The sequence below is a fragment of the Wickerhamomyces ciferrii genome, contig 00076 (genome assembly GCF_000313485.1).
Source record: "Wickerhamomyces ciferrii WGS project CAIF00000000 data, strain NRRL Y-1031 F-60-10, contig 00076, whole genome shotgun sequence".
NCBI classification, from domain to species: domain Eukaryota; kingdom Fungi; phylum Ascomycota; class Saccharomycetes; order Phaffomycetales; family Wickerhamomycetaceae; genus Hansenula; species Hansenula ciferrii.
The window spans coordinates 107,948-133,694 of NW_011887664.1; the positions used below are offsets into that span (position 1 = coordinate 107,948).

At 30.5% G+C, this 25,747-nt stretch overlaps 8 protein-coding genes across 8 annotated transcripts; 2 read left to right on the forward strand and 6 right to left on the reverse strand.

Moving 5' to 3' along the window:
* Nucleotides 1-528: 528 nt before the first annotated feature.
* Nucleotides 529-2,346, reverse strand: BN7_2924 (Iron transport multicopper oxidase FET3; the record flags this gene model as incomplete). The annotated part of the gene is made up of 1 exon (XM_011276483.1): nucleotides 529-2,346. One exon carries the CDS (start codon nucleotides 2,344-2,346, stop codon nucleotides 529-531), a length of 1,818 nt encoding a protein of 605 aa, XP_011274785.1.
* Nucleotides 2,347-3,794: 1,448 nt separating this feature from the next.
* Nucleotides 3,795-4,853, reverse strand: BN7_2925 (VTA1 family vacuolar protein sorting-associated protein; the record flags this gene model as incomplete). Its single annotated transcript, XM_011276484.1, has 1 exon — nucleotides 3,795-4,853. One exon carries the CDS (start codon nucleotides 4,851-4,853, stop codon nucleotides 3,795-3,797), a length of 1,059 nt encoding a protein of 352 aa, XP_011274786.1.
* Nucleotides 4,854-6,899: 2,046 nt separating this feature from the next.
* Nucleotides 6,900-8,984, reverse strand: BN7_2926 (uncharacterized protein; the record flags this gene model as incomplete). The annotated part of the gene is made up of 1 exon (XM_011276485.1): nucleotides 6,900-8,984. The coding sequence occupies one exon, from the start codon at nucleotides 8,982-8,984 to the stop codon at nucleotides 6,900-6,902; it is 2,085 nt and encodes a 694-aa protein (XP_011274787.1).
* Nucleotides 8,985-10,519: 1,535 nt separating this feature from the next.
* On the forward strand, nucleotides 10,520-10,780 carry BN7_2927 (uncharacterized protein; the record flags this gene model as incomplete). The annotated part of the gene is made up of 1 exon (XM_011276486.1): nucleotides 10,520-10,780. The coding sequence occupies one exon, from the start codon at nucleotides 10,520-10,522 to the stop codon at nucleotides 10,778-10,780; it is 261 nt and encodes an 86-aa protein (XP_011274788.1).
* A 4,606-nt stretch (nucleotides 10,781-15,386) lies between these two features.
* BN7_2928 (uncharacterized protein) lies at nucleotides 15,387-17,528 on the reverse strand (the record flags this gene model as incomplete). The annotated part of the gene is made up of 1 exon (XM_011276487.1): nucleotides 15,387-17,528. One exon carries the CDS (start codon nucleotides 17,526-17,528, stop codon nucleotides 15,387-15,389), a length of 2,142 nt encoding a protein of 713 aa, XP_011274789.1.
* Nucleotides 17,529-17,894: 366 nt separating this feature from the next.
* BN7_2929 (uncharacterized protein) lies at nucleotides 17,895-19,985 on the reverse strand (the record flags this gene model as incomplete). The annotated part of the gene is made up of 1 exon (XM_011276488.1): nucleotides 17,895-19,985. The coding sequence occupies one exon, from the start codon at nucleotides 19,983-19,985 to the stop codon at nucleotides 17,895-17,897; it is 2,091 nt and encodes a 696-aa protein (XP_011274790.1).
* A 368-nt stretch (nucleotides 19,986-20,353) lies between these two features.
* Nucleotides 20,354-22,429, reverse strand: BN7_2930 (uncharacterized protein; the record flags this gene model as incomplete). The annotated part of the gene is made up of 1 exon (XM_011276489.1): nucleotides 20,354-22,429. The coding sequence occupies one exon, from the start codon at nucleotides 22,427-22,429 to the stop codon at nucleotides 20,354-20,356; it is 2,076 nt and encodes a 691-aa protein (XP_011274791.1).
* A 1,837-nt stretch (nucleotides 22,430-24,266) lies between these two features.
* BN7_2931 (zinc-binding alcohol dehydrogenase family protein) lies at nucleotides 24,267-25,373 on the forward strand (the record flags this gene model as incomplete). Its single annotated transcript, XM_011276490.1, has 1 exon — nucleotides 24,267-25,373. One exon carries the CDS (start codon nucleotides 24,267-24,269, stop codon nucleotides 25,371-25,373), a length of 1,107 nt encoding a protein of 368 aa, XP_011274792.1.
* Nucleotides 25,374-25,747: the final 374 nt, after the last annotated feature.

Consider the following 25,747-nt stretch of genomic DNA (forward strand, 5'->3'; position numbering starts at 1 on the left):
TGTGTATACTTTTTGGTACTGATATGATGAAATAATTCTTTGATCTGATATGGAAATCAAAACCTTTTTATATTTAACAATGAGTCAATATTTACAAAGGGTTATGTACTTACCCCAGAAATCTATAATCGCGGGTCCCGAAAATCGGTTATATTAATGTACTACATACTAGTACATTATAAATCAAATCAATTTTCCGCTCAAATATCATATACGCTTTCATTTGACTGACCAATAATTGGTGAAATGTTGAGTGACTCGCTTACGATCTTTCTGGTAAAGCTGAAATTCAATCAACATGATGAGTGGCTGTTTTAAGCAAACTTGTAGGCTTATATAATGCAACAAAACTTTCAGTACCAAAGATGTGTAGGCATACCTGAAGTTCCAACCAAAAACAATTTAGGAGCATTGATGCTTATATTTTATAATACTTACAAAATCAATAGTATTATTGCTAGATCATATTATAATCTAAAATTCATGGATTGTTATAAGCTTAAGATCTATATAAGGTTATATCTTGATTCATTCACTGGGTATTGGTATTGATTGTACTCTTCTTTTGATACTTGAATCTCTTTGAATTTTTTTATTAACATAAACCCCACCAATCATTGATAAGATTAACATGAATGATATATAAATCACCAAGATTTTGATTTTATCATTGAATGAATTTTTTGTATTATTATTTGTGTTGTTAGTCGTAGTATTTGTAGTATTTGTATTGATACTTGTTAAAGTTTGATTAATCGGTTTCTTATTCAACATCTCTAAAGTTAAATCACCAGTCATATTCATACCTTTATTCCCAGCTGCATTCCCACTAGTAACTATACCTGCTTTCTTACAGACTTGTAAATTACTTTCCTTTATATGTTGAGTCTTCTGAACAACATCAGGTGCCACTATAAATAAAGATGCTAATCCACGAGCTGCATGCCAATCTGTATGACAATGGAAAAACCAAACACCAGGATTATCTGCAATAAATCTCAAGATAACAAATCCTGAACCTGGTACATTAACTGTATCTCTAATCATTGGGGTTTCAGAAAATTTATAATCTTTGCTCTTATCATAATGTTGATGAGAACCTCTTGTTAAAACTTGAAAATTATGACCATGTAAATGGAACGGATGTCTCATATGATCTTCAGATTTGACAATAACTTCAACAACATCACCTTTTTGGAAAATATAAGAATTTGTTAAATTACCATAAATTTGATTTTTCAAAACATCATGAGGTGATGAAGACATTATTGTCATTAATGTAGGAACTTGTGGTGGGAAAAAAGGTTTTGAATTTATTGTATAAAAATAATCATCATCTCTATTTGGTAATGTTATTGATGAATAAGTTAATACTATAGAATGTTTAGGATTTTCATATAGTTTAATATCATCCATTGGTTTTAGCTCTAAATCATCAATATAACCTAATTCTTTAGTATTTATATGATTTGGCACGGGTAATTCTGCATCAGGATTATATATAATCCAATTATCAACATATTTTTTCCTCATCATTAAATTAACAGCAGAAACCATTCCAAAATTTTCCATTGTTTGATCTTTGGTTTTTAAAATAACACCATATCTTTGTCCAGTTGCTAAATTCACAGAATCTACCTCAGTAGGTTTAACTTTAACACCATCAATTTCCACTATAGTTAAATTATGATTTTCAATATAAAAAAATTGTGAACCAGACATCCCCATATTAATTAATCTAATTAAATATTGTTTATTTGGTTTAACTCTCCATTGTGTCCCTTTAGTATCATTAAATAATCCATCATTTATACTAGGTTCATGTCCATGACTTGCAATCAATAAATCATTAGTTATACCATCATACCAATCAGTTAAAGTTATAACAACATCATCTTCATAGTTGTTCTCCTCCTCTGGATCTTTGATGATTAATGCACCTCGTAAACCATCACCATATTGAGTTCTATCATGTGAATGATACCAAAACGTTCCAGTTTGATTAATTTGAAATTCATATATGAATGATTCTCCCTTGGGTATTGGACATTGAGTAATCATGGAGGGACCATCCATTTCATTAGTACCATTTTGGAAAATTCCATGGAAATGTAATGAAGTATCTTCATCTAATTCATTATGAACTTGAATCCTTAAAGTATCACCTTTGTTTAAGTTTAAATTTGGTGGTGGCCATTGATCATTAATTGAAATTATTCGTCTTGTTTTGGAAGTATTTGGATCAGGTTTAATTTCTTTGTATTTTAAATACCAATCATGTTTTTGAACTAGGGCAAGAATATTGGGTATTATGAATAATATGAATAAACATTTATCTAATAACATGTTGGTATACCTTGTTTCCTTGATGTTTTGATGGTTCCTTATGGGTACAATTTATGGCCTATGTGTTTTTTATGTAGTCTCGAAACTTTCAAATCCCGCGTAGCTTAACCACGCGATGAGATGAGCTTATATACAAAAAGTGATTATATACTAGTCTACAAACAAAACATTCATCATTAATTATTAATATATTAATTATTTAAACCAAAAACATAACTCATCAACTTTTAATTAAACCATTGTACTTTATAGTAAACTGATTAGATCTATATCATTTCATAACCTTTATCCTTTATCATCTATCATTTCATAAGACCAATCAGTCACCATCTATAATGTACCAACAAAAACTAAAGCTTTATTAATTTGAATCTTTGAATAAAGAAATTTGAATATGTTCACCTAAGAAACTTAAATCAAAGTTGAATTTATAACCATTTGAAACTGGTTTGGCAACAGCTGGTGTAACTGGAGCAGTTGGTTTTGGTTCATTTGCAATATAAGAGTTTGTGAAGAAATTGAACATTGTTGAATATGAAGTTTGAATATGAAGTGTATAAGTCTATAACTTTATAGTATTAAATCTTTATTGAATAAGTACTAAAATGAGAATAATCTGAGTTTATATAATTTTTCCATAATTTTTCCAGATCGATGAGTTGGTGAAAATTTCTCATATGACTGATAAAGACAAGCATAAGGTGCAAGCATATAGTTACATAACCCACAAAGAATTCAAACAGAGAAACTAATAAAAGAACAAATGTAGTGTTTTCTACTCTATTAGTGGTACTTGCGCTGAATGTTTATGCCTTGCCTAGAGCTTTTAACCTTTGGGTGGGCATGCCACAGTGGGTATACAAGAGTGGTCAAGAGTGGTCATTAGGCTTTAATCGTTGTGGGCAAAGAAAGTCAAAAGGTTAAAAGAATCCCAAAGAGTCAAAGTAAACGAGCGAATGAAGACATGTGGGTATTGAATAACATGGAGTATTGACTTATATCGGCAATTAAGTGACCACTGACCACTGACCAACTCATAACAGAAATTATAGTTCATTCTATATGTTAAATTTGTTCTTTGTAAATCAAACGTTTCTTTATTTAAATCCCACACGGAAAAACTTTTCTGAGTGGCTGAAATTTTTATACGCGTTTAAATTATATAGCCAACTCCGGTCTGGATATTAAATAACCGGCTACTCTGGCTATTGGATATTGGAACGATATACTTAGCTCAATTCAAGTGCATTGTCTTCGCATTTGTATATTCACTAGTTTTAGATAAAGGGTATATTACCGTACTCCATAATCCATACTCGATATACATCTTATAATAAACTTCATAGTAAAACTAATCCGAATACGGGATACTTACGCGCGCGCGGTCTCTATATTAAGAAAACCCATATAAGATGCCTATAATTTATTATCTTTTATTATAATGTATTTCATAATCTATTCAATAATTCTAAAGCATCATTCAATTGCTTTATAGCTGTATCTTTATCTTCATAATTCATTGCACTTATAGCAAATTTTGCATGTTTTTGGGCTTTTTGATAAATTTCTCCAGATTTAATCCAATCATTTATATCTGATTGTGTTGTATCTGATTTTGCTGGGGTTGGTGTGGATTTTGTAACTTGTGGAGATGGAGATGATACTACTGGTTTTGTAGGTAAGTTTGTAGATTCTTCAGGTTTAGAATTTGGTGGGTTTGGTAATTGGAAATTTGGACTTGATTCTTTTGATGTATCATTTGATAATGATTTTTTTGGTTCTGGTTTTGGACTTGGATCTGATTTTGGTTCATCATCAATGAATTTTGGAACTTGAGGTAATCCTAATCCTAAATCATCTTGTTCTTCTTGTTCCTTTTGTTCATCATTCAAATCATTTGTAACACTATCAACTTCCTTCTTCTCAACCTCTTCCTTTTCATCAACAACATCATCATCTTCATCCTCTACAGGATTCAATTCAGGTGGATCATATTCATTTGGATCTTCACCTTTTTTCAAATTTTTTAAAATTCTTGCAGCATGAAATTTCCCATATCTAATTTTTTTATTAATTTCATCTTGATCAATTGATTTTTTATCATCTTCATTCCATAATTTCAATAATTCATAAAAATTAACACTTGCTAAAAAACCTAGGGCAGTTGATTTTCCTGATTTTTTTTGATGAATTTGATTTAATGAATTATTAAAAATTTTATCACTAAAATTTATTATATAAATTTGACTTGTTTCTTTATCATTTATAATATCTAATACATCATTTGATGAATCATTTTTGAAAGTTTCAATTGAATCAAGTAAATAAAGTGCAAAAGTTGAAATTTTTTCATTTGTTTGATGTAATCCTTGATTTAATATTTGTTCCACTGTATATAATTTACAAAAATATGAAATTATTGAATCTGCTTTTTCTAATTCTTTTGATCTATTTATGAATGTTATTAAGTTTTTTGGTAATTCTGTTGGTATTTCTGGTGATGACATAGTATTTGGATTGATATAGAATAATTGATTAATTGACTTGGTTCTCAGATGATGATAATTGCAGTTAAATTCCTAGTTTAATACCCTTTTTTCGTTATAATACAATCGGAGGCACTTATGTAATGGCTTATGTTATAAATAATATAATTTCTCGAAATAAATCTCATGATGTTAATATTAAAATTTAATTTTAAATTACTCATTTCTCCTTAATAATTTGAACAAATAATAAAGAGTTTTTACAATTCAATTTGAACACATCAGTCGAAAATTAATACAAAGATCTAAGTTTTTGGAATAAAATATTGTGATTTTAATTATGTTAATTACTTAGATGACATGTACCTTTTGGTACCTACCGTCCTTAAACTTTGGTTAATTAATACGCATCATCCTTTCTGACTGACCAATATGGTCACAAACATATCAGAAATAAAAGCTTTAAATAACATTCAATAGATTTATGGATCTAGTTGGTTATAGAGCTTTGTTATTTTGTTTAATGTTCTATTATAAGATCAATTGAAGAACTAATTTATGATATATGGACTTGAATAAAGTTAGTATTCTATTTAGTTAATTTCAATGATGAATGTGTTTTTCAGTTACAAGTTTATTGATTATAATTGTAGGTATATAGATATCACTAGCTAGTCGCTGGTTCACATATCATACTACAAATTTTAGTTGTTGTTGAATGAAAAATGTTTAAAGATCATTGTATCAAGTATCAAGGTTATCACTTTAGATCTTTTCAAACCTTTGGATATTAACCTTTCAAATGATCATTAATATACGTGTATATATTACAAATGTTATGTATATGAGTATATGTGGACCACATATATAATTCAATATTAGAACATTTGAGCAAAAACCTAAAAATCAGCTTGATATAACAGAAGATTGTTCTAAATCAATCCTTCATATTTGAAAATTGCACACTAATTAATAGGATACGACAAAGGTGGATCACCCATTGTGAAGTACCATATATAAAAATGTTATCGACTGCAACTCCAATTAAATATATAAATATAAAATATTATTAAAACTAGAAGTTGATTGACTGAGGATTCGTAAGTAAATTTATATAGCACGAAAAAAAAAATTAAATTTGCCACCCAGCTTAAGATTACCCCTTACCCCTTACCGGCCAGCTTATCGGCCTGGAAGGTCTTTTTGATCATATCGAGAGAGGCGCTTAATGTATACTACACAAATTCAATGATGGACTATTTGAAAAAGATTTTTTGAAAAAGGAAATATGAATGATCAATTAACGTGATGAATAAACCAATATCAAGTGATCGATTCAATTGTGTATTGTATATATCAATGAGACCTCTCATGAATTAAAATTATAAATTATATATAAAATCATACACCACTAAGAAGGTCACAAAATATACTTCTTGTGATCATGTAATTAAGCAAGGTATCATCTTTAAATTGAGCATTAAGATATTATAATACATATTTCACCGATCGACAAAGATCAAATTAATCAAATCCAGAAAGCTTAAAGTATACCAATTAGCTGTTATATTGGTCAAACTTTTCACAGTACTATAGAAAATATTAATTGGATTAGTATCAAGAGATATTAAGCCTGTATTTATACATGTAGCGCCAAAAATCAAACATGATGCACGCGTGATCGTAGAAATATTAAAAATATTCATTCACGCGCCGTCATAATGTAAATTGATACTCAGCGGCTAATCATGGAAATTATAGTTAATATACACTCGTACTTTTCCATATAACATGATATGAACCAATTTGATCAAATTAAATTTTGCATGCCAATTACCTTGATGATAATTATAAATGAGGAAAATATTATATAAATAAACGTCATCGGCGGAAATATATTTACCAATATAAAGCACATGCATGTCTAATATTCTCAATTAATGAATAACTATAATTAATTGAATCAAGCAGCATGGATGTCTTCAAAAAGAAATTCTCTAAATCCAAGTAATCGACGTTATATAACTAATACATTATGCTAAAATATTTATACATAAAACTAGGGCCTTAAATATCGTACCCATAACTACTATCTATAACGTTATCTGGATCAAGTTTGAATTCTTTTGAAATCATATCCAAGAGTGGAAAAATTTCTAAATCTTGATCAACAAGTTCGCTGATTTTTTTCTGGGTGTTAGACACTTCTAATTTCTGCCTCTTTTGATCACTGCCATTCATATCTGTCATTTGAGCTAAATTAAACTTAGCATTTAATGGGGTTTTGATATACGTCAAATTCGATGCCTTTATATCAATTTCGTTTGTATCTGTTGTATTCAGAACGCTGAAATGCTTCAATGAAATTAAATCTTCATGAGTTTTTATTCTTTCTGCCTTATCAGCAGATATTATTTTCAATTTTGGACAATCAAACAGTTCAAGATTTTTCAAATTAACACCGTGCGCCTTCAACAGGACCAAATTTGGAGCAGAAATCTTTATACTGACCTCAGACTTATACGCATAATCATTTTCTATAATTAAGCTCTTGAGATTTTCAAAACTTCCTGTGATGAAAACCTCTTGTTCAGAGTGGGCCTTGATAAGGATTTTTTCAAGTTCTCGTGGGACTTCACTACCATATACTCCTACCACATTAGCGCATGAACCATCCAAAACAAGCTCTTTTGAGTTTTTTAAAGATTTAAAGCTTCTCATTTCATTTAGCAGTCTTTTGGATTCTGGAGTTTTAATCATAAATTGTTTCAGTGATGGTGATTGAAAGATGGGTAATGTATCTTCTGTGGAATCAAATATAATATCATAAAGCCCAACCTTAATTAAATTATCAAATTTCAATCCTCTTAAAGAATTGATCTCTTTTGGATTTAAATGTTCTCCGCTTAAAAGCATATATTTTACATTCTTTAATGCACCATGCGAATTTAAAGCTTCCAATACTAGAGGATAATCGACGACCAAATATTCAGGAATAATGGATGCTAAACCAGATGAAACAGTTTTGAAATCCCTAGCGTCTTGAATTTTAGAAGCTTCAAAATTTCTATGATGAGATATATTCTGAAATCCTGTTGATATATAGAGTCTCAAAAGCCTGAGTTTTGATGCTTCAAAATTTGGTCCAATAATAGGAGCAGAAAAGGATGAAACCCATTCAAATTGTATAAGCTCTGGAAGCATTAAGTTCTCCAAACGAACCTTCTCTAACGTATTTCCTTCGATTGTGCTTGTTTTTTGATGAATTGAAAGAACTTCAAGATTGGGGAAATTTGAATTATTGATGATACCACCTGAAGCACACCTTATATAAAGACTTTTAAGGTTGAAAAAGTTACATTCTGCTATAGTAAAATATTTGTAGGAATGACATGGATGAACATTACCATAATCATCTACCTGAAGGTCCATATGTGTTATGTTGTCAAATGTTTTCCTGAACAGAATCAGGTCATTTTGACTATAATCCAACAAAACCAGTTTTTTCAAAGGATCATTTCTTTCAAAATCAACAGCACCAAACAATTCTTCAGATACTTTATTTACTGAGTTGATAATAAATAGAGATTCAGCGTTATTATAATTGAACAACTTTTGCTTCTTTCTTGATACATCTGCTATGACTTCAGAACCACGTAACTCGAGATCAATTAAATTTGGGAAATGGAAATATTCAGGATAAAAAATAACGTCCCATTGGCGTATAAATTTTGGTTCAAACATGAAATAATGAAAGCTAGATTTAGGATTCTTACCAAAACATTCGTTAACATCCACTAATTTGTCTATTGCAGGTCCATGATCAGTACCTGGAAATACGATAAATTTTGGAGTTGAATCATTAAGCTTTGAAATTATCTCGGTGTAACTTTTAGCATCTTCAAATTCGAAAAGTTGTATGTATCCTCGTCTTATTGCAAATTTTTTGGAGTCCTTTGGAAGAAGTACCTGTGATTCTCTAGGAACATTGTTGAAAACCGTAAGATCTTTTGTATCTTTTGTTAATGATATGAAGTTTACCAATCTCTTTGAAACTGATTCAATTGAATAAAGGCTGTTGATATCATACGGACTCAAGTTTAGTAGCACCTCTACCAGCACATTGTCCGGGAACAATGATAGCAAATTCATTTGATATCAATTGTATCTTTCAAGTTTCAGCTGATCAGATCTTCAATTAAACGTACGTTTATTGTTTTGTTTTTTTCTTCTGTATATTATTCGCAAGGGACACGACAGTGCGATTTGATTATATAATGGACCAGCGCTAGTAACATTTATTATTATCATATAGCGAGTACATCTCTACAAAACTCATATTATAATTCCATGAACCCCTTTAGTAATCATATTTTTGTTTTTGAACACAATAACCTCATTGAATTTTGTGAAATCGTCAACCAAAATGATTGATATACGTCTTTATGTCGACTGAGTTGTTGATAAAGATGATGTGAGCACCATAGGAATCAGAATCTTTGCAGAAACTTGCGTCGGTGAATAAGTTCAATTGTTCAAATCATCTAAGAAGCATTTGTGAAAATATTTTTGAAGATAGTTCGTCAGAATTTCCTCCATAAGCATGATTGTACATCGATGATGGAACTATATTATTGTTTATTTGGAATTGGAAACATATTTAAGCACAATATTCAATAGATTTGTGGAATAACTTTGTTTAACGTCTCAGATCAATTGAATAACTAATTTATGATATATGGACTTGAATAAAGTTAGTATTCTATATAGTTAATTTCAATGATGAATGTTATTTTTCAGATCTACAAGTAATTTATTGATTATAATTGTAGGTATATAGATATTTACAATTCATACTACAGACTTGAATTGTTGATTTTAAAATGTTTAAAGATCATTGTATTAAGATTATCACTTTAGATCTTTTCAGACCTTTGGATATGGACCTTTCAAATGATCAATATGTATTGAAAATGTTATGTATATGGTTTATTAGACCTCATATATATATCTTGATCAATAGAGCATTTAAACAAAGACATATGTTTTGCACAAACGTAAATACTTATCATAAACTATAAATGACGAAAAAGGTGCACGTGAACTTTACCAAATAACAAATATATCTATTTAAAAGAGTATGATCAGGGAGGGTCACCATTGATTGATTATCATATTAATCAAGCTGACAGCCACTTTGAACGAGAATTTCAATTTTTTTCCCATAGTAAATTTAGGCTGGGAGTTCTGCCTAGAGCTGCTAGGCGGGAGCTAGGCTGGGAGTTTTCTTAAAAGCTGCTCACCGAAAAGTTTCCCTTTTGGGAATAAGGTAAACATAGAATTTTTGTCCAAAAATTAGCTGGGACAATTACGTAAGCCCTTAAATTAACTCACGTGATGTCATGTGATATATCTCAAAGTTAATTACATAAGTCATGACTAATATATAGGGCGATCATATGCAATGCATGTCGATGCAGTGGTCTCAAAAGTACGCTGCATGCTCATACTTACAGATATCCGTTCTGAAATTTTCACAAAAATTCTGAAAATTACTCGAAAAATCAGGATGAAAATTACTCGAATGGACTGAAAATTACTGCAAAATAAAATTGAAATGAAATCAAATGTAAATTTGAAAATGCTATATAAATTATATGATGATTATGTAATCAAATATCACTCAAATGATCAAATTGAAACTGACATCAAAACAACAACAAAACCAAACCAAAAGCATAACAGCAAATACAGCAGCAAAACCAACAGCAACAAAAGCAGCAGCATCAGAAACAATAGCTAATAAAACCAACACAGCACAAATATCAACAAATAGCACATCAACCAAACTAATCATCAGCAAACCAAGCCAACAAACCAAAACCAACACCAAATTGAACAACCTAAAACTCCATCCAAAACCACCATCAATTCATAGCACCAGTTAAAAACAACAACACCAATAACGACCCATGACCAATCTATATAAAGTATATATAAAGTATCTAATGAATGCCAGCCATCAAAACACACAACTAATAATTGTACTAATTGTTTGAATTGATACTAATATTTGTTAAAGATGAAAAACTTAAAGAAAATAAAATGAATTTGAAAAAGAGGGAATTGGACCTCTATTTATAATTTTTCAGGCTCATTCGTATGTTTCAAGTGGTTAAATTTTTCAAAAAAATTTCTCTAAGACTTGAAAATAAGGTTTACTTATTGGCTATTGAAAAGTATAGGTGAACCAGCTGTGCATACATAGTTAAGCCCAAATTTCCCAAATAGGATGATCGAATTAGGAAACCACTCCTTCAGGAGGTGCTACATTCCACATGAAATGTTCTGGCCTGATCTTATTCCGCATTTTATACCTTGTTTATGATCACAAATGCATATTTTCACGCGTCAAATAGTTTTGTATACATTTTCACCAGTTTCTTAAAAATCTCCGTGATTTTTGGTGATCGCAGATCTGACCAGGGTGGAAGGCTTGGTCAATCCAATGCATCAACGTACATAACACCATATATATAGGGTGAACTTTTAAGCTGTTATACCTCGATGAATACAACTAAACAAATGAAACTAATATCACCAGGCCCATGAATGTGTACTCAAAGATAACATAGAGTCCTTATTTGGGTGTCATAGCTCAAATTTCGAGTAAACATAAGGTTGTTATGATTTTTTGGAAATTCGCGAGGCCAAAATCAAAACAAATCACCACAGCAACTCACAAATTCTTTTCGCCACCTGGTCAAAAAGAACACCCCCTCTTGCATAAATCTCTCCTAATCTATGGGATTTTATTGTTAGAATTTGTAATCTGGCTTATCAGAGTGTCAAAGATATAGATTTTTACGAGCTCCATAGTTAAGAGCTGATTACCTCTGTATTATGTAATTTTTTGGCGAAAAACTCCGAAATATTGGAAAATATCAATAGCTCCCAACATTTGTATGGTAATATAGTCTTTTTATTATATTAAAATATCATTTAACTCTTAAGCTCTTATATAGAGTTAATTTTAAGTGATTTCAAGTGATCAAATTTTTCAGTTTTTTGGATTATTTTAGTTCTAAAGTAAAAATAAAATTTTTAACATTGACCTTTTCCCTGAACCGAAAAAATTCACTTTTTTTTTCGATTTTAGTAAAACTAAAATAACTAGAATAAACTACAGAGATTCAGGATCATAGTTATATACTTATTGGCTCATAAAATAAATGTTTAGATAGTTTAAATCAAGATTTTAGCAAATTTTTGAAATTTTTGCTAACATAATCAGTTTTAAAAAATTTCCTTCTTAGGCAAAAATGGGCGAAATCCGTAAAATGCCAAGAGATTTTTAAAAATAGGGGTGAAAATTTTCATGAAGTTCGACGAACTTTTCTTCAACACTTGTACAATTTAATGATCATGAAAGATAATTCAAAGAATAATTTAAAGAGTAATAACTTCAAGAAGACATCCAAATTGAGAGTGCAATGATTTGAATGGCCTGAATTAGATGCTGGTGACTTCCAAAATGATTGAAATCATCCAATTATCTACAAAGTAGCTATCAATGTCTGTTTGCTGGAATTTGAAAATTAAAAGATCAAGATCCAAGATACAATGGTATAATTTCTGCTAGCGTTTTAACAAATATGGTTGTTGATAAAAGCTAAACTCATTTCTCAAACTGATTATATTATGATCTACATTGCTGATGTTTTTTGACTTGTTGTTTTCAATATCAATTAATATATTAATTATCTTCATTAAAGCCATTATATATTGAACCTTGAGTACCAGATGTTGCTGAATATTGCTAAGTGTTGCTGCTAGATCTAGGTGAGACTTGAAATTATATCACATCAATAACGAGAGTGGCTGATTGTTTTTATATGCCTTCAATATTTCTTGGTGTTATTATCAAGCGTTATCAAGCCCCAAGATTTACTTTCAGATTATTTTAGCAATAATCGAGCTCTACTATGGTGTCCATGACTGGTTATTTGGGTAGTCATTTACTGCTGGTATTGGTTATTGGTATAGGTTAAGCCATACCTGCCAAACCTGTTGGTTGAAATTGATTATATAAAGAAAGTTTTAAATGATCCAATTAAATTAGATTCAAGTGGTGGTAATTTGATAACTACATGTGGAGATTTTGATTTAATTGCTGCTTCAAACTCTTCTTATTTGGCTCATATGTGCTTTTCAGAAGCCTACCACAGTTAATTTCGATGTTAGTGCTAGGGTTCAGGTGAAGCTGCTCACGATCATAGATTCTGCTGGTGGTAAATATATCTTGATAAATATTATAGATTTAGTTAACTGAACTTGTGATTTTTTAAGACAAATAATACTATCATAATTATAGTTCAAAAAAGGTCCAGAGTATCAAAGCAATACAGATGTATTATCATGAGACTACTTGTCCTTTATAAGAGGCTTGCACCAGGTATATTCTAGTAGTTATATAGTATATATACATATAGTGTTTAGAGGTTGCATTTAATCATAATAGTATGTTGATGTTAATCTTAATTCGGCGATTGTAAAACTACCTACAATTTAATACTCATTTGGATACTGTTTTATTCAATGAAACGAATAAACAAAAGGTTATAAGACACATCATTTTATCCCTCAATTGCTTTAGTCTTGGATTGTTTGATAGAAAGAGTCCCTTATTCACATTTTTTGTTCATTGGGTGTTGGTATAATTTATAAAGAAGCAATTTACTAACACTACCAAAGTCCAAAAAAGTCAGCATTAAAACACCGATAAATGATATATTCCAGCTGTAATTGTTAGTGATATTGAAGTCTGATTGAATTAAGAGCTATTTAATTTATAATACTAGCAACTTTAGATGATTTTGAGTTCAATTCTTTGGGTCAAACTGATTTGATAGGGAAGACTTCATTACCACTAATGATATGAACAGAGAACAATCTTTGGGACAAAACCTGTGCTTTAATCTCATATAATCTATTGAAAAAAAAACATAAAGTAATATTTCGATAAATATTATCTGATAATATCATATGATAAACATAATGAGTTAATATATTGACTTTGTTAACGTTTTAAATATTTCTTGTATATTCATCTATATAGCTAAGTGTAAACGTCCAAAATTTTATTGAAGAAAAAAATTGGACAAATGAGTTTAGCTTGGGGGTAGCTGGTAAAGCTCTAGAGAGGAGCTCTTCTAGCTTACCAGCCTACTAGCCAGCGTAGGTAGCTGGGAGGTTTTGGACAAAATTGGACAAATTTTTTTCCTACTAAACCTCCCAACGATTCTCAGATTTTAGGCAGAGCTCGATTTCGCTAGACGGAGATTTTTTCAAACTCCCATCGAAATTTGAGAAAAATGAAAACTCCCCATAGTTAAGGATTTGATTTTCATGAAATTTTTGAAATTTTCAAAAAAACGTAATTTTTTGTTAGTAAAAAAAAAATCTCCCATACAAAATCCGCGAATTCTCGTTATAAGTGGCTTGAATTATAAAAAGAACTTAAACTAAAAATTGAATTTAATTACCTTGTTTTTATACACGAAAAAAATTAAACTTTGATTTAAATTTGCCACCCTTACTCCTTACCCCTAATCACCAATTTATATAACCAAGGGGTAAAAGGCCTTAATTATTGATATAATAATAGATCTAATGAATCGCTTAATGTATACTACATGAAATCATGATGAACGATTTAATAAAAGGTAATATGAATGATCAATTAACTTGAAACCATTGATAGCTTTTTTAAAGCTTATACCGATATCAAATGATCAATTCAATTGTGTATCTAGTGGAATTTCTATGAATGAATTATATATAACATCACTAAGAAGCTCCATAGTTTTGTACATTCAATTTTTAATTTAGCTAATACTCAAGAAATTTGTCAACATCTCAATCTGACATTTGGAATTGGAACATCTGAAACACTTCACCAGAAAATCTAAATCATTAAGTAACAGAGTATCTAAACAGATCTATAAAATCAAGAGTCAATTCATTTAAGAGAAGTTAACGTTATCGATATAATTCAATTAAACAATTCAGGGAAATAAAAGCTGTATTTATATAGAATAAAAAAATGACGCGTAAGCTAAGAATTTCAAATATTAATAAATTAAATAACGCGTCGATCACAATTATAATTACTTAATTGATACATCAACCTCAGCGGCTAATTGAAATTAATATATTGGTATCAAGACGTAGTCGATGTAATAATATTTGTTGGTGTAGAATAACTAGTACACTCAAAGCTACAAATAATTTGGTACTTGGAAGCTGTTGATTAAAGGAATAGCGTTAAACTAATAAAGGTTATCATGACAGCTTGAATTAAACTACATATAATCTTTCAGTAATTGATGAACGGAATTCAAGCTAGATGATATATATTGGCAAATGAAGAATAGATCACAGATGACAGATCAATGATATATCTTGTATGGTATTTCAATTCCAATCATCCAAACTTCTAAGAAAAAAAGATAACACATTATACCAACAATATTTTAAGATATAGTCCACACTTTAAGCATTCATACTGCCGTCTAGAAGAATTTTTTCTGGATAAATGTAAAATTCTTTTGACATATACCTCAGAAGTGAATCATTAATCAATTCAGCATTAAGTTCATCTGATTCTTCAAGTTTGCTTTGATTTTTTTCAGTATCACTGGAAATATTTCCCATTTGAACCTTAGCTTTACCATTCAAGGGTGTTTCAATATGCGTCAATTTTGATGCTTTAATATCAATTTCATTTGCATCCTCTGTATCTAGAATTTTGAGATATTTCAACGAAGGTAAATCTCCATGTGTGAGTACTCTCTCTGCCTTATCAATTGATAAAGTTTTCAAATTTGAGCAGTCGGTCAGTTCCAAATTCTTTAAATTGACACCATGGGTCCTTATCTGAACTAAATTTGGTGCAGAAACAGTTATATATATCAGATTAGAAAAGCCTTCGTCAGGACAATTTATAACTAAACTTTTGATATTGTCAAACCTTCCTGTAATGTTAACACTTAAAGTAGCGCCTGTTATATTTATCAAGAGCTTTTCAACTTGTTGGGGAAACTCACTGCTGTTTAATTGGATTACCACCCTTGCAGGGCAAAATTTAACATCCAATATCAATTCTTTTAAATTTCTCAAACCCATAGAATTCCTTAATACCTGATCAAGAAACTTTTTGTCATACCAAAATTTTACCATCAATTGCTTTAATGATCTCGATGGTGATTGGAACAACATGGGTGTTATAGTATTTATGGTACGGTCAAAATCATCAAAAACTCCAATTTTTCGAAATTCTGCATTGATCAAGCTATCAAATTTCAACCCATTTAGTAGCTTGTATTTATCAATCTTTTTATAATAACCATAAATATCACGAAGTATAAAAATAAAATTCTTTACATTTTTCAATCCACCATATGAATTTAAAGCACCCAATGTTAAAAGATCATCAATAACAACATTTTCAGGAATGATTGAAGCTAAACCCAGCACATTTTTTTCAAATATTGCAACATCTTGAAGTCTTAAATCTTTGATAGGCTCTCTTTCAACCTTTTCTATATAGAGTCTCAAGAGTCTAAGGTTTGGTGCATGAAATCCAGACCCTATAATTGGAGTATTAAAAGATGAAATCCACTCGAACTTTATCAATTTAGGAAGGTTCAAGTTCTCCATAATAAATAATCGGGATCCACATTCATCATCCTTTGTTATTGCTTGATCGATTGATAAACTCTCAAGCTTTGGAAATGATGTATCTTTAATGATTCCATGGCCTGTTGCAATCCTTATAGTAAGCTTCTTGAGATTAGGAAATTCACAGCTCGTTATATTGAATGATTCATGGGGGTTAAAATTTTTGATGTTGCGGGACCACATAGAAAGATCAATTGAAATACTAGTGACATTATTGAACCTTTGATTAAATAGTTTCAGGCTATATTGTGCAGTTTCGTCATTTATCAAATTGTGATTCATATAATTATCCCTTTCAAAATCAAGATCATAATTACTGTCCGAAAGCTGACTATAGTCATCATCAGTTTGTGGATAGTCATATAAACAAAAGTCTATATATACATCATTGGCCTCAAAATCAAACGATACTTTCCTAGATTTATTAACTGATTTAATTTCAACCCCTTCATCCACTGCAATATAGCTTATTTGTGGGAAATGAAACAACCCAGGATAGCAAATAACGACTTTCTTTATGCTTATATCAAAATACCGTACTTGTACAGACTCAAACATAATGTAATGGAAACTAGATTTGGGATCTTTAGAATAATGATCATTTATGGCCCTAAATGATTTACCAAAATTACCATTGAATACAATAAATTTTGGAGTTGAATCGTTTAGTCTTGAAATCTTTTCTGTGTAACTTTTAGCATCATAGAACTCAAAGAGTTGTATCAGTCTAGAGGGTCCGTGATACTCTTCAAAATCATTTGGTAGTAGTATATGTGATTCTTCAGGAACATTATTGAAAACCGTGAGCTCATCCTTATCTTTCGTTAATGATATTAAATGTACCAACCTATTTGAAACTGATTCAATGGAATAAAGATTATTGATGTCATATGGACTCAGGTTTAGTAGCACCTCTACCAGCACCACTTCTGGTAAATCCAGTAACAAATTCATTGAGTGATGATTTAAAATGATGTTGGTAGTGGGTTGGTGTTTGAGATATTTAGCTGTAAGTCATCATCAAAATATAAGGGGTATTAGAATTCAAATTCAAATTCGAAATTCTATTTCTACATCATCGGAAATGAGAGAAATTTATTATAATGCACATCGGAAATATGTCAAAGGTACTATATAAAGTCAATATAGACGGTTAATCTCAATTATATGACTTTATATTATAATGATAGAGTAGTAAATTAATAAATAAAATATTTAAGCAGGGTATATTGAATATCTTCAAAACGAAAATTCCCTAAATTGAAGTAATAATATCCATATATTATGAATAGATTATCTAAACTTTTTATACATCAAGCCTTAATCGTACTGATAATTACTATTTAGAATGTCATATGGATCAAGTTTGAATTTATTTGAAATCACATCTAAAAGTGGATGAATTTCTAATTTTTCATCATCCACAAGTTCACTGATTTCATATTTGTTCTGGGTGTTAGATACTCCTAATTTCTGCCTCTTTTGATCACTGCCTGTAATATCAGCCATTTGAATCTTAGCTTTATGATTTAATGGGGTTTCAATATGCGTCAAATTCGATGCCTTTATATCAATTTCATCCGCATCTTTTGTATCTAGAATCTTGAGGTACTTCAACGAAGGTAAATCCTCATGTGTAATCACTCTCTCTGCCTTAGAAGCCGATATCAATTTCAATTTTGGACAATCAAACAGTTCAAGATTCTTTAAATTAAAGCCATTGGCTTCTGCTTTTAATTGAACTAAATTTGGTGCAGAAATTTTTATCCTAATATCAGACTTATTAGAGTAAGAACCTTTTAAAACTAAACTTTTGAGATTTTCAAACCTTCCTGTGACGAAAATCTTTTGATTAAAGGATACTTCAATAAGAAGTTTTTCAAGTTCTCGTGGGACCTCACTACCATAAATTTCTACCACCAAATCATTGTCTTTAGCATCTAAAACGAGCTCTTTTGAGTTTTTCAAAGATTTAAAACCTCTAATATCATTCAGTACTCTTTTGATTTCTGAAGTTGTAATCATAAATTGGTTTAGCGATGGTGCTTGAAAATCGGGTAGCTCAGCTTCTGTATCATCAAGATCAATATTTTGAAACGCTAAATTAATTAAATTATCAAATTTCAATCCATTAAATATGCTGATCTCTTTTGGCTTTATGAAATCTGCACTAAAAACCATATTCTTTATATACTTTAATACATCATTTGAATCAAAAGCTTTCAAGATCAGAGGACAATCAATCACCAAATATTCAGGAATAATGGAGGCTAAACCAAGTATGTTATTTCTGAAATCCCTTGCATCTTGAGTTTCTATCTCATCCCAAATTTTAGTTGGGATTGACCTTTGGTAATCTTTATTTATATAAAGTCTCAAAAGTGCGAGTTTGGGGGCTTCAAAATTCCTTCCTATTATAGGAGCAGAAAAGGATGAGATCCACTGGAAGTCTATCAGTTCTGGGAGCTTTAAGTTCTTCAAAGTGATTTTCTTTAATTCGTAGCATTCGATTGTGCTTGTGTCTTGACAGATTGAAAGAGCTTCAAGGCTGGGAAAAGATGAGTTTTCAATGATACCACCTGAAGAACACTTTATTTTGAGACTTTTAAGGTTAAGAAAGTCACATCCTGTAATATTAAAACAATTGTAAGAAAGTGATGGATCAAAAATTTTATTATCATCACCTATTCCAAGTTCCATATGTGTTATATTGTTGAATATTTGATTGAACAGATTAAGATCGTTTGGACTTGAATCTAATAAAACCAGCTTTTCTAAAGGATCATTTTTTTCAAAATTTATAGCACTGAAAAACTTTTTTGATGAATCTCTTTTTGAGTTTGAAATGAATAAAGATTTAGCCTTATTATAGTTGAAAAGCTTTTGTTTCTTATCTGATATGATTTTAGAACCACGTAACTCGATATCAATTAAATTTGGGAAATGGAATAATTCAGGATAGAAAATAACGTCCCATTGGCGTATAAATTTTGGTTCAAACATGAAGTAATGAAAGCTAGATTTAGTATTTCTACCAAAACATTCGTTAACGTCCACTAATTTGTCTATTGCAGGTCCATGATCAGTACCTGGAAATACGATAAATTTTGGAGTTGAATCATAAAGCTTTGAAATTATCTCAGTGTAACTTTTAGCATCTTTAAATTCAAAAAGTTGTATATATCCACGCTTTATTGCAAATCTTTTGGAATTTTTTGGAAGAAGTACCTGTGATTCTTTTGGAACATTGTTGAAAACCGTAAGATCATTCGTATCTTTTGTTAACGATATAAAATTTACCAATCTCTTTGAAACTGATTCAATGGAATAAAGATTATTGATGTCGTATGGACTCAAGTTTAGTAGCACCTCTACCAGCACATTGTCCGGGAACAATGATAGCAAATTCATTTGATATCAATTGAGTCTTTCGGATGATTATTTTTTCATGTGTTTTTTGTCTTGATTTTTTTCTCTACGCGTATACTACTCGCAAGGGACACACGACATTCGTTTCTATTATATCGGAAATGTGGATGGATTAAACAATACACAGCGGAAATATGTGCTAAATATATATGATAGTGAAAAGTCAGTAAATATTTATCGAGCATGACTCAGATCAGCCAGCTGTTTCCCTTTATATTAATGAGTAAATAATTTATCAAGAATCAAACATGGCATGAATGCGAGTACCTTTGCAATGAAAATTCTCTAGGTCAAAGTAATATGTACATTATATATGTATTAGGCTAAAACTTTTATACATAAAACTAGCCTCAACATGAGTAGTCATAGCTACTATTCATAACGACATCTGAATCAAGTTTGAATTTTTTTGAGATCACATCCAAGAGTGGATGAATTTTAAACTCGTCATCCACAAGTTCACTTATTTCATATTTGTTCTGGGTGTTTGAAACTTCTAATTTCTGCCTCTTTTGATCACTGCCTGTAATATCTGCCATCTGGATTTTAGCTTTACCATTTAATGGGGTTTTGATATGCTTCAAATTTGATGCCTTTACATGGATTTCATCTGCATCTTTTGTGTCTAGAATGTTGAGGTATTTCAACGAAGGTAAATCCTCGTGAGTATGCACTCTTTCTGCCTTGTCAGCGCATATAATCTTCAATTTTAGACAATCAAACAGTTCCAAATTCTTTAAATTATGACCATTGGCATCTAATTTGACTAAATTTGGAGCAGAAATCCTAATACTAATCTCGGAACTTCTAGATTCAGAACTTTTTATAATTAAATATTTGAGACTTTCAAACCTTCCTGTGATGAAAATTTGTTGGTCATAGGATGATGCTTCAATGAGCAGTTTTTCAAGCTCACGTGGAACCTCACTACCATATATTTCTACCACATCATTGTATTTAGCATCCAAAACAAGCTCTTTTGAGCTTTTTAAAGATTTGAGGCCTCTAATATCATTCAGTACTCTTTTAATTTCCGAAGTTCTTATCATAAATTGGTTCAGCGATGGTGCTTGAAAAATGGGGAGTATAGCTTTTGTAGCTTCTGTAGTATCATCAAATTCAATATCATAAAACGCTAAATTAATTAAATTATCAAATTTCAACCCTTCAAAAACGCTGATTTCTTTCAGGCTTATATATTCTGCACAAAAAAACAGATTCCTTATATATCTTAATGCACCAAGTGAATTAAAAGCTTTCAATATCAGGGGACAATCAATAACCAAATATTCAGGAATAATGGACACTAAACCACTGATATTTGTAAAATCCCTTGAATCTTCCCATCCTTTATGTGGATTACTTTTTTGGAAATCTTTATTTATATAAAGTCTCAAAAGTCCGAGTTTTGGAGCTTCAAAATCTCTTCCGATGATAGGAGAAGAAAAAGATGAAATCCATTCAAAGTCTATTAGTTCTGGGAGCTTTAAGTTCTTCAAAAAAATTCTCTCTATTTTGTGACCTTCGATTGTGCTTGCTTTTTGACAAATTGAAAGAGCTTTAAGATTGGGGAAAGATGATTTTTCAATGATACCACCTGAAGAACACTTTATTTTAAGACTTTTAAGGTTTAAAAAGTCACACCCTGTAATTTTAAAGCTCTTGTCGAAAATGAATGGATCATAATTATCAAATTCATCTAGTACAAGTTCCATATCTGTTATATTTTTGAATGTTTGATTGAACAGATTGAGATCGTTTGGATTTGAATCAAATACAGTCAGCTTTTCTAAAGGATCGTTTCTTTCAAAATCAATAGCACTGAAAAACCTTTTTGATAAATTTATTTCTGAGTTCATAATGATTAAAGATTCAGCATTGTTATAATTGAAGAATTTCTGTTTCTTGTCTGATATGATTTTAGAACCACGTAACTCGATATCAATTAAATTTGGAAAATGGAAATATTCAGGATAACAAATAACGTCCCATTGACGTATAAATTTTGGTTCAAACATGAAATAATGAAAGCTAGATTTAGGATTTCTACCAAAACATTTGTTAACGTCCACTAATTTGTCTATTGCAGGTCCATGATCAGTACCTGGAAATACGATAAATTTTGGAGTTGAATCATAAAGCTTTGAAATTTTCTCAGTATAACTTTTAGCATCTTTAAATTCAAAAAGTTGTATATATCCACGCTTTATTGCAAATCTTTTGGAATTTTTTGGAAGAAGTAACTGTGATTCTTTAGGAACATTATTGAAAACCGTAAGATCGTTCGTATCTTTTGTTAACGATATAAAATTTACCAATCTCTTTGAAACTGATTCAATGGAATAAAGATTGTTGATGTCATATGGACTCAAGTTCAGCAGCACCTCTACCAGCACATTGTCCGGAAACAACGTTAGCAAACTCATTGGATTTCAATTGTGTTTTCAGATGATCAGTTCTTGAATCTTCATGTACTTTTTGTTCTGGTTTTTTTTTTTCACGCGTATATTATTTGCAAGGGACACGATATTCATTTGGATTACATAATGCACCGGTGCAATAAAGTACTACTAAAGATATAACACTATAGATCGGTTATCAGGATAGTAGATATCAGTGTATATTTAAGCTCATATATTGGTTTTCATCTTAAGGATGTGTAGTACTTGGTGTTGAATATCAAGTTAAATTGTAGTTAATATATTCGAATTATGGGTACCCAGAAGTCGATCTCCGCTATACTCCGATTTTGACACAATTAATCAGTTATACTTATACAATATATCCTGAAAAGGCTACGTGGATATCAAATAACAATTATGACTTTACTTGCAATCTATATTATATATATATATTCTCAGAAGCTTAGCGCCCGAAGTCTTTAAAAACATTCTCTATATAAAGTTCAACCTCATGAATTGATATTTCATCAACTCCAATGACATTTGATATAAATATGCTCGAGGCATTATGGAGTCTCCTTCACTTTTCTCTAATTTCAATGATCCTTCGGTATATCTCAAGTTAAGGATTTATCATTAAAGTACTAGCTCAGACTAACTATAATGGAGCATAATTGTGTCCAAAAGTTACTGGAAAATAATATTTCACATCTTTATAGATCACACTTGCGTGTCAATATTTGAGGTACTAAAAACAATTTTTGGATACTTTGAGCAAATAAATATGTCATTTTCCATAATCCTTAAATATATTAATTATCAGCGATTCATTAATATGAGTTCCCATTGACTCAATTAATTATGGGCCTGATATACCAGCTGTTATGGCACTACTAATTTTGGATCTGGCTTTGAACTCCCGGTGTATTTGTAAAACCGTATAAACACCAGCTTCCAGTTGATTAGAGATTATATATTGATCATAGATATTAATGCGTAATATGTATAAACTCTTCAAAATAACCGCTAAGTTTAAGCGACAAATACGACTGATCTGATGAAATGGCAAAAAAGTAACTCTGTATATTTGAATTTGATGTAACATCTTTTTCAACGTTAACTATCAACTATAAGCAGCAGTATGTAGTTATACACATTTATGAACACATCTCAATGGACCATAGATCATAGTGTATTTTAGTGGAAAAAAAAGAATGGTTATAGACTACCGGAAGCTGAATAAGCATACCATTAAAGATAGATTCCGCTTCCCTTTATCAACGAAACATTAGATCACCAAAAACAATAGAATTAAAGGAGAGTATATGATTATTGTAACATTAATGTGGTAAGTGGAACTTGAAAAGTTGAATCGCAAAATTCGAAATCAGAATAATGCAATCGAGAAAAGTAGGAGTCGGTAGGGTCACATTTCTGTCAAACTTTTCCGTGTCTGTTTTCACTGTAATGGGGTTCATCTCAATTCCGTAAACTTTCAGGTGTTCCATAATGATTTATAATCAATCTAAGCTTTTGCTTTACAGTACACTGTACACAGTGCATACCACGTATACTCGGAGACTCGGAGTCGTCTTTCAATTATTATTGATGACAATTGACACATTCTTTGCTTATAAATGTGCAAGGATTTTCAAAGCAAATTCAAGCAATTGCTAATATTTAGTACCTTTTAGCCCAATGGTAGGGTACACTGTGTGGCACCTAAAACCGATTGAATGGGTATAAAAAAGATACAAATGACCCTTTATTCATAAAGATTGTACTTCATTCTTATATTCCACTATACTCAATTGAATTGATCAAATACAAACTAATACAACTACAATTGAATAAATCTACAATGTCTAGTGCTTTACCAAATACTGCTGCTTTAGTTTCTGGTTCAACAGAACCAGGTAAATATATTCAAGTTCAAGATATTCCATATCCAAAAGCTACAGAAGATCAATTGATCGTTAAAGGTTTAGCATTTGCTATTAATCCAACTGATTGGAAACATGCTGATTTTGGTGTTGGTAAAAAAGGTGCAGTAGCTGGTACTGATGTTGCAGGTACAGTGGAAACTGTTGGTGCAAATGTTCAAGGCTTTTCAAAAGGTGATTTTGTTTCAGTTTTCTTACATGGTAATGTTGATGAATATGGTGCTTTCCAAAAATTTGTTGTTGCAAACCCATCCACTACTGTTAAATTACCTTCAAAATTCCCTGTTGATCCATTACAACCTGGTGAATATCCATCAAGTACAATTCAATCATTTGAAGGTGCTTCCACTATTCCATTGGGTTTAGCTACCATTGGTGTTTCATTTGCTATTGAATTAAATATTCCATTATTACAAGGTTCAAACTCTAATAAATATATCTTATTATGGGGTGGTGCTACTGCTACTGGTATTTTAGCCATTCAAATTGCTAAACATGTTTATGGATTAAAAGTTTTAACAACAGCTTCTAAACATAATCATGAATTTTTAAAATCTCTTGGTGCTGATGAAGTTTTTGACTATAAAGATTCATCTGCAATTGAAGAATTATCAAAATATGATATTTCTTATGCCCTTGATGTTTTTGGTACAGTGGAAACTTTCCAACAAACTTATGATGCTACTAAAAACTCAAAAGATGTTAGATTAGATAATTTATTTGCAATTTTTGATGATAAAATCAAAAAAGATTCAAGATCCGGTAAGGCAACTTTTGTTACACCAACAATGTCATACATTGCTGTTGGACATCCAGTTGATGCGTATGGAAGACATTGGAATCTAACTGATGAAGGTTTCAACAGATATAAACAATTTTGGTTTGAAGCTTTACCAAAATATCTTCCTGAATTGAAACATGCTGGTTTGAAAGTATTGAAACAAGGTTTTGAAAATGCTGATGAAGGTTATACTTTAAATAAAGAAGGTAAAGTCAGTGCTCAAAAGATCGTTTTCAGAGCTTGAATTTCTATTTCGTACTTACTTTGTCAAACCATTTGTATAATATGAATTTACATTCTGATCAAATGCTATCTATAATCTAATGCGAGCTTCATTTTTTAATTTTGTAGATCTATGACTTAATGGGCGGCTAAAGTCAATCCTGTTTATAAGATGTCTACAAGGCTTTAATTAAATAGGTATAAAGAATAAAGAATGCTCTAAATCATGCAGTGAATATCATATAAACAAACATTCATCAGCCCATGACAAAGTATTCTTTTATGTATATTGTTTGACTATAATTGAAATGAGAACCCCCATTGAATAAAGAGCACTTCAATAAATCATAGAAAACTTAGACAATTATATTATCTTTGAATAACAATAAATAATCA